At 43.9% G+C, this 9,048-nt stretch overlaps 1 protein-coding gene across 1 annotated transcript in view; it reads right to left on the bottom strand.

Moving 5' to 3' along the window:
- si:ch211-159i8.4 (matrix-remodeling-associated protein 5-like) overlaps window positions 1-4,337 on the bottom strand; it is a 21,406-nt gene extending 17,069 nt beyond the window's left edge. Inside the window, exons 1-2 of the mRNA XM_014212679.3 lie at window positions 4,142-4,337; window positions 465-703 (exon numbers count right to left, since the gene is read on the bottom strand). Coding sequence (XP_014068154.3) covers window positions 465-676 — 212 coding nt within the window. The 5' untranslated portion in view covers window positions 677-703; window positions 4,142-4,337. The remainder of the gene's footprint in view (window positions 1-464; window positions 704-4,141) is intronic.
- Window positions 4,338-9,048: the final 4,711 nt, after the last annotated feature.

Here is a 9,048-nt window from a genome sequence, read left to right as displayed (position 1 = left end):
GGCTTGCTATCATTGACACAACCATGAATTCTGAATTGTATCAGAAGATTCTAGAGGAGAATGTCAGGCCATCTGTTCTTGTGCTGAAGCTGAACCGAAAGTTAGTCATGCAGCAAGACAATGATCCTAAACTTACACGCAGATCTACAAAAGAATGGCTGCAGAAGAAGAAATTACGCATTTTAGAATGGCCTAGACAAAGTCCGTACCTAAACCCCATGGGAATGTTGTGGCAGGACCTGACGCCAGCTGTCCATACAAGGAAACCAGAACATGACATTTTGCAAACACTCCAGAGCATGACATTTTGACATCACATGACTATAGCTCACAACATCGTCACACTTCAGAACATGACATTTTGACATCGTCACATGATGATAACACTCCAGAACATGACATTTTGACATCATATCATTAAATAGAACATTTATACAGTATTTGGAATACAGGAGCAGTCTTACCCCAGGTTAACCCTCTCTGTGTCCTTGGGCAGGTTACGTGGGGCAGAGGTGAGGTGGCGGAAGGTGCAGTGTACCTCCTTGATGCCGGGGCAGCTACAGCCCCTGGGGCATGGGGCACACAGGGCCAGGGGGGAGAGGAGCAGCACCAGCAACAACAGCACTGCCCTCAGTCTCAGCCAGGGAGCCAGGACAGTGACACCCTCAGCAGCCATGGCAGGTCTCTCACGCCATCATCCGACCTGGAACAACATGAAGACACAGGAGGGAAGGTTAGTGTGCTTCAGCAGTTTCACTTTGTAAACGGTAAAGCTATTGTTATTGTGATTGAACATTTGCAAACTCTAGAATTCCTGTAATAGTGCAAATAAATCAAAATCTTCTTAAGTGGTAGTACAACATGCTAACATTACAAAAGCACAAAGGGCTGGAGATGTATTAAACTGTTGAAAGTAGGCCTAGCTACAGTGTTTGGTTGTATTCATTGCTGCATCTCTTGCTTTCGTAACTTTGTCCTTCACTCTTAGAAAAAAGGGTTCCAAAAGGGTTCTTTGGCTGTCCCCATAGGAGCATCCTTTTTGGTTCCAGCCAGGTAGAATAGAACCCAAAAAGGTTCTACCTGAAACCAAAAGGGTTTTACTTGCAACCAAAAAGGTTTCTTCAAAGGGTTCTCCTATCAGGACATCCGAAGAACCCTTTAACGTTAAGAGTGTAAGAATTATGGGAATGAGTTTTAGAATATTGTTTTAGATGTTTCATATCCAAATGCATAGAGCTGCTGCTGAATTCATAGGGGAAAAAACCCATAAGATTCTTCCTTAGAAAATGCAAAGCATTAAATACTTATTGCATGCCTGTGCTAGCAGGCCTACGCATTTGAGAGCTCAATTACAAAATCCCTCTTCAAAAGGTTGATGACAAGTACAGTACCTCCCAAACGGCAAAATATTCACCTTGAGGGCAAATAAAACAAGCTACAGTTTCTTGTGTTGTTGGTGCGTTGCCTTGTGCGGACCTTGGTGGTTAGAGGCTAAGCTGTTTGTCATGCCGTGTATGCAGAGGGTCTATGAAGGAGCCATGATTTATCATGTCTGTCGTTGGTATGATAATGACCCATGATGAGTGTGCCAATTTTGGACAGTTTCCTCCCTCCCTCCCCCTCTTCCTGTCCCACCACCTTTGCTGACTCCAGCTGCATGTTGAAATACCCATCTGAGTGAGAATAAAACATACTGACAGCCCAGGCCAGGCCAGCCCAGCCCAGGCCAGGCCAGCCCAGCCCAGCCTAAAGGGACCCTGTAAGAGAGTGAAAATACACTCTGTCTGAGGATGACAGGAGTTAGTGTTAGAGTAATACGACCATAATATAGTCTTCAAACTGACTCCATTATCATGTGAATGCTGTAGGTCCATAAGCGTATCCGATGGGTCTAGTCAAGGGAGCTAGCCTTGCATCACCACTCTGAATACTGTACACTGAGTTTACAAAACACCTGCTCTTTCCATGACATAGACAGACCAGGTGAATCCAGTAGAAAGCTATGATCCCTTATTGATGTCACTTTTTAAATCCACTTCAATTAGCGTAGATGAAAGGAAGGAGACAGGTTAAAGAAGGATTTTTAAGTCTTGAGACAATTGAGACATGAATTGTGTATGTGTGCCATTCAGAGGGTGAATTGGCAAGACAAAAGATTTACGTGCCTTTGAATGGGGTATGGTAGTAGATGCCAGGTGCACTGGTTTTGTGTCAAGAACTGCAACGCTGCTGGGTTATTCACGCTCAACAGTTTTCCATGTGTATCAAGAATGGTCCACATCCCAAAGGACATCCAGCCAACTTGACACCACTGTAGGAAGCATTGGAGTCAACATGGGCCAGCATCCCTGTGGAACGCTTTCGACACCTTGTAGAATCCATGCCCCAACGAATTGAGGCTGTTCTGTGAAGACGGTGAGGTACAACTCAATATTAGGAAGGTGTTCCTAATGTTTTATACACTCAGTAAGATACATGTGTCCAAGATAACCGTTATGCAATTATTAAGAAGCTGAGAGACAAAGAGCTAACACTGTATCTTGAGATTAATGTCAGCATTAAATGATTGAGTTAACCTTGGCTCAGAGCTGCACAGTTAAGAGGCCAAGCATATCTGCTATGTGTAGTGTGAATAACGTTTATCATTAGACCATACATAAAATAATAATTCACAGAATAATACTCAGACATATGAGGACCACTTTCGTATTAATTTAAAAGTAATCAGATTTATTACAGTTATGCAATAAGAGTACACTTATCAAATGGTTCCTACCAGAAGTCTTCGATGTCAAAAGATACTAAATATCTAAACGTCTAAACGTATAAAAACCCGCTATAGTGTAATGGAACGCTACACCAGGAGGTTTACAATGACTCCATGAACAAAGTTTCCACCAGTCTTTTGTTCTCTGTGGGAATGTCCGGCGCTGGAGAAAGCCACGGATAAGGTATGTTTGACTCTTGTGATAGATCTCATATGGTCAGCCATCCAGGCATTGCCATAAATCATGATGGAGTCATCACGCTGGGCCTCGGCGCCTGCAAGTCGCTAGACGCATCTTCATCACTGGCCTTCATCATCATCTCTTTATTTTTAGACTACAACCCAAAACACGTCACGCACACATCACTGATGACAGGAGTGAAAATAGAGAGAGGTCTGTGGTTACAGCAGTCTATGCTACATGTTTGCTAGTCGTAAAAGTTTGTTAGCTGTGCTTTTAAATCATTGTCAGTAGGTGATCATGCAGGCTTTGCTGGGTATAAACCGTATTGTGTGAAAATGTACAAATGTATACCACAGTACTGAAAACAACCTCCAATCTTTGGTGCACACCTGATGACATGTCACGTACCACCAAACGTTCATAACAAGTAACTGCCAGTCAGTTGGTCCTTACATTGATGGGTTTAACACAACCCACAGCTATACACTAGAGGAGTTTCTCTCCAGTCTTTAATCATCTGGCAGAGCTGAGGCACCACATGCCTGTAATGTATAATATATCTAATTCAGATCAAAATCACATGTGCTGTCTGAGAGTCAAAATAACACATATATGACACCCATATGTTTCCCATATATGACGTAATCTATGTTATGAAGAACCTTCACACTTTTTATTGAGATTTCAAGCAAATTGAAGATGCCATTTTAAATATTCAATTTCAGGGGTATAGTAATATAAATCTCTCGGACTGTAAAATGTTGGACTAAAGCCCCTTTTCCACATGTCTGTCTTTACTCTGAATTGTGATTAAGCGCTTCCCTATGAATTGCAGTTATGTATATCCTAGCCACAGGTCAATCAGTCCAAAATGACAGGAACCATATAAAATAACATTAATGTATGTCTTGATTTAAGTCTTGAATTTGTTTCCAACTAGAATTGACTGTTTCTTATAAGTAAATGCTTTGTGTTTAAATAGCCTTAATGTTGACAAATCAAAGATTCTTCAGGCAATTGTTCTTTTGATTTCATATGGTAAATTAATTCAGTCAGACTTGGCGTCAGTTGATTACTCACCTAAGAAAGGAATTTTGTGCATCAGCAATAACTTTTTGCACCAACAACAATGTGAACTTCACTATGGGGCTATAATCTTCAACTCTTGTCAAATACTGTATGTTGCTTACCTGGAAATTCCTCCAAGAAAAAGTCGGTTGACAGCAGTGTTCACAGTAGCCAGGACAATAAGACACCAGTTCGGTAGAGGAGTGAGGTATCCAGTCTGTGTTTAGTCTTGTTGTGACGCTCTGAGGTAAACCAAGCAGCACTAGGTCTGTGTTAGGAGTGATGGAGGAGAGTTGGGTCTGTTTTAGAGAGGTGGGACCCTAGCTGCGTCTGCTCTGGTCCACACAGCCATACACATCTGGATTAGAGCTTAACTCTAACCCACTCCTCTCTTCCTGAGAGCCTGGCTATACAGGGGAGGAATGCTGTGCTCTGGCTCTGCCTTTGCTTCTCTCTCCTCCACCCCCTCTATTCTCTCTCTCTCTCTACCCTCCCCTCTCTTATTCTAACACTGTGATTATTTCTATCCTGTTGGCTTGTCTGGTTGGTTTTTACATAGAATATCATGAATGTAAAGATGATACATTTATAATGTTTTACATATTTTCAGATATATTTGAACAGGTTGGTATCAGATATATTCAGATTAATACCCCCAAAGATAATCGCATTGAAAGCAATGTTGTCAAATACTTTTGTGAATTTTCCAAATTGTGAGGTTGCAATACCCCCCCCCCCCCCATATGCAACCCCCCCCCAGCCGAATATACACTCCCCACCCTCCCCACTCCAATATACACCCCCCCACCCAGCCACCTCCGCATTGTAAATATGAGTCAGACAGGTATTATTGTCAGATTGGCCTCTGACATTCCTGTCCCCCTTCTTCCTTTCACCTCCTAAACGTATCTTCTTCCCCATGTCTGTGATGACAGGCTTTGCAGTTTGCACCCATCATCCATCCACAGTACCCCCCCCCAACCATCCATCCCCAGGTCCCTCCCATCATCCATCCACAGTAACCCCCCCCCACCATCCATCCACAGTACCCCCTCCACCATCTGTCCACAGTACCTGCCCACCATCCATTAACAGTACCCCCCACCACCATCCGTCCACAGTACCCCCCCACCATCCATCCACAGTACCCCCCCACCCCATCATCCATCCATAGTACCCCCCCTAACAGATTCTGTTCAGTTTTTTTCTGTATTCTGCTGTTGTTTCATTTTCTGTGTTTGCCCAGCAGTGTCGGGACAGGATGTGTCTGCTCATCATCATGCTGACCATGTCTCTCTGCTGCATCTGGCAAATTAATTTGGCTCTCTTCACCTTTTACTGTTTCTCAGCGATAGTCAGACCTTGGAAAATGCTGGAAAGTGAAGAAATAGCAAAGCAGCCAATCACTCTGAATTTGCTAAATAGATTAGATACACAGGCCAATACCTTGTAGCTACAGTACATGTAGCAGAGGAAATAAGAAATCTGAACCATGGAAGCTGGCACAAAAGCCTCAATCACTCCTAACCAAAAGAGAGACAGTCAGGGTACGTCCATTCTAGACTGAAAGTTATTTTGGTCTTAGTGTATCATTAATTCATCCTCCTTTTCTCTACCAACACAGATAAAGCCATGCCTGCCCTCTGCTTGTGGTACTGTGAGGGTTGACAGGGGAACAATGCTATGAAAGAGATCATGCACAGGAGAGCTCTCACCTTACATGAGTGGGCTCATCTTGCATTCCCAGAACACTGCTGTCAGTACGCTGTCTGTCTGAGATGCAGACAACCCACCATGGGCTCCGATATTAATGCATGCACTCTCTGTTTCATCTTTACAATGGACTTAACGTGTAAAACAACATGCTAGGGACGATTTGGGACTAAATAACTAACTCTCTCTCTCTCTCTCTCTCACACACTCACTCACTCACTCACTCACTCCTTCAGGGACCGAGTTCCTTTAGATCTCGTAGGTCATTACCCCAGCTAGCCCAGAGCTAAGTGGCAGCAGCATACCAAATCAGGCCCCTCAGCTCTGCTCTTCACCAACTGGGCCTGGCTGTCCTTTTGAGCGTGTAACTGCTATGTAATGCTGTGGTGGTGCTGTCCTGGACTAGGTTCATTTGAAGATCAAAGTATCATTGGGTGTTTGATCCAACTTTACTTGTACGTAAAGGGATCAGGTCTTGTTTTGCCTGCTGACCTAAAATCGATGGCAGATAGAACTACTACACCAGAAACCAACTTGCTCTAACTAACTTGCTCCGTAAAGAGCTGGAGCAGTTCACCTCAGGCCTACATCATTAAAAAGGCATCATCAATCATTAACATTCAATTGAGCATTATGCACTCACACAATGAGACCACTCAATAATTGCTATGGTCTATGCGCACCCTGAAAGCACATTCTTAAGGTTCCACTCCATCGTGGGTGATGGCGTGATCATGTATTCCACATCTCAATTCATAAAGATGCCAATGATATTTATTTGCAGTTTCACAGTGAGCCAGCCCATCATTCTAATGATCTAAAAAAAAAAAATCCGGAGTAGAAATACTCTCCTCCATTTGCCAGGGTTGAACAGAACCCAGCAGTGTGATGCATGATAACCTTTTCACTTTGGGCTACAGTGCTACCACATCTCCAGCAGAGCTGAGTCGAGTATTTAATTACCAAATTAGGCTCAGGATGATTGGACTCCCTGTGATACAAATGGAGAGTTTCACCAATCACACACTAAGGGTCCTAAATCACAATGAAACATGCAGTCCATTACCGATGCCTTGCTCTGTCTCTCTCTCACCTCTCACCTTGTCCATACTCTGTCCATCTCAGCCCCTGGCTGCCTGCTCTCTCTCTCTCTCTCTCTCCCTCTCTCTCTCGCTCGCTTCTCCTCTCTCTCTCTGTTACTCTCCCTTTCTCTCTCTGTCTGTCTCCCCCATGTAATCCGTGACCCCCTTTGACAGCCACAAATCAAGTGGTCAACAGCTCCGGACATGGTTATCACAACTTCTATTGAATGTGTTTGGCTTGTAATCTTCTCCTTGTGACGTCAATAAGAGTTTATTCTTCTGGAAGCCTGTGTGCCGTGCCAGTTTATTCTTCTGGAAGCCTGTGTGCCGTGCCAGTTTATTCTTCTGGAAGCCTGTGTGCCGTGCCAGTTTATTCTTCAGGAAGCCTGTGTATGCCATGCCAGTTTATTACCAAACTTTTGACTGGTACCATATAAATTGCATAGTGGCGCAGCCAGCCCACAAGGTGGTGCAGCGTCCCGTTACATTATTTAGGGGAGAACAATGATATTTAGAAAATTAAATAGAAAACACAGAGACACTCTTCAACTTCCCCTTTCAATCAAGTAATCATATTTTAGAAAAAGCTGTTGCACAGCAACTGACTGCCTTCCTGAAGACAAACAATGTATACGAAACGCTTCAGTCTGGTTTTAGACCCCATCATAGCACTGAGACTGCACTTGTGAAGGTGGTAAATGACCTTTTAATGACGTCAGACCGAGGCTCTGCATCTGTCCTCGTGCTCCTAGATCTTAGTGCCGCTTTTGATACCATCGATCACCACATTCTTTTGGAGAGATTGGAAACCCAAATTGGTCTACATGGACAAGTTCTGGCCTGGTTTAGATCTTATCTGTCGGAAAGATATCAGTTTGTCTCTGTGAATGGTTTGTCCTCTGACAAATCAATTGTAAATTTCGGTGTTCCTCAAGGTTCCGTTTTAGGACCACTATTGTTTTCACTATATATTTTACCTCTTGGGGATGTCATTCGAAAACATAATGTTAAATTTCACTGCTATGCGGACGACACACAGCTGTACATTTCAATGAAACATGGTGAAGCCCCAAAATTGCCCTCGCTAGAAGCCTGTGTTTCAGACATAAAGAAGTGGATGGCTGCAAACTTTCTACTTTTAAACTCGGACAAAACAGAGATGCTTGTTCTAGGTCCCAAGAAACAAAGAGATCTTCTGTTGAATCTGACAATTAATCTGGATGGTTGTACAGTCGTCTCAAATAAAACTATGAAGGACCTCGGCGTTACTCTGGACCCTGATCTCTCTTTTGAAGAACATATCAAGACTGTTTCAAGGACAGCTTTTTTCCATCTACGTAACATTGCAAAAATCAGAAATTTTCTGTCCAAAAATGACGCAGAAAAATTTATCCATGCTTTTGTTACTTCTAGGCTGGACTACTGCAATGCTCTACTTTCCGGCTACCCGGATAAAGCACTAAATAAACTTCAGTTAGTGCTAAATACGGCTGCTAGAATCCTGACTAGAACCAAAAAATTTGATCATATTACTCCAGTGTTAGCCTCCCTACACTGGCTTCCTGTTAAGGCAAGGGCTGATTTCAAGGTTTTACTGCTAACCTACAAAGCATTACATGGGCTTGCTCCTACCTATCTTTCCGATTTGGTCCTGCCGTACAAACCTACACGTACGCTACGGTCACAAGACGCAGGCCTCCTAATTGTCCCTAGAATTTCTAAGCAAACGGCTGGAGGTAGGGCTTTCTCCTATAGAGCTCCATTTTTATGGAATGGTCTGCCTACCAATGTGAGAGACGCAGACTCAGTCTCAACCTTTAAGTCTTTACTGAAGACTTATCTCTTCAGTAGGTCCTATGATTAAGTATAGTCTGGCCCAGGAGTGTGAAGGTGAACGGAAAGGCTGGAGCAACGAACCGCCCTTGCTGTCTCTGCCTTGCCGGTTCCCCTCTTTCCACTGGGATTCTCTGCCTCTAACCCTTTTACAGAGGCTGAGTCACTGGCCTACTGTTGTTCTTCCATGCCGTCCATGGGAGGGGTGCGTCACTTGAGTGGGTTGAGTCACTGACGTGGTCTTCCTGTCTGGGTTGGTGCCCCCCCCTTGGGTTGTGCCATGGCGGAGATCGTTGTGGGCTATACTCGGCCTTGTCTTAGGACGGTAAGTTGGTGGTTGGAGACATCCCTCTAGTGGTGTGGGGGCTGTGCTTTGGCAAAGTGGGTGGGGTTATATCCTG

This window comes from Salmo salar, chromosome 09 (genome assembly GCF_965601325.2).
Source record: "Salmo salar chromosome 09, fSalSal1, whole genome shotgun sequence".
In the NCBI taxonomy this organism is placed as follows: Eukaryota; Metazoa; Chordata; class Actinopteri; order Salmoniformes; family Salmonidae; genus Salmo; species Salmo salar.
This window is presented reverse-complemented; position numbering and strand designations above follow the sequence as displayed.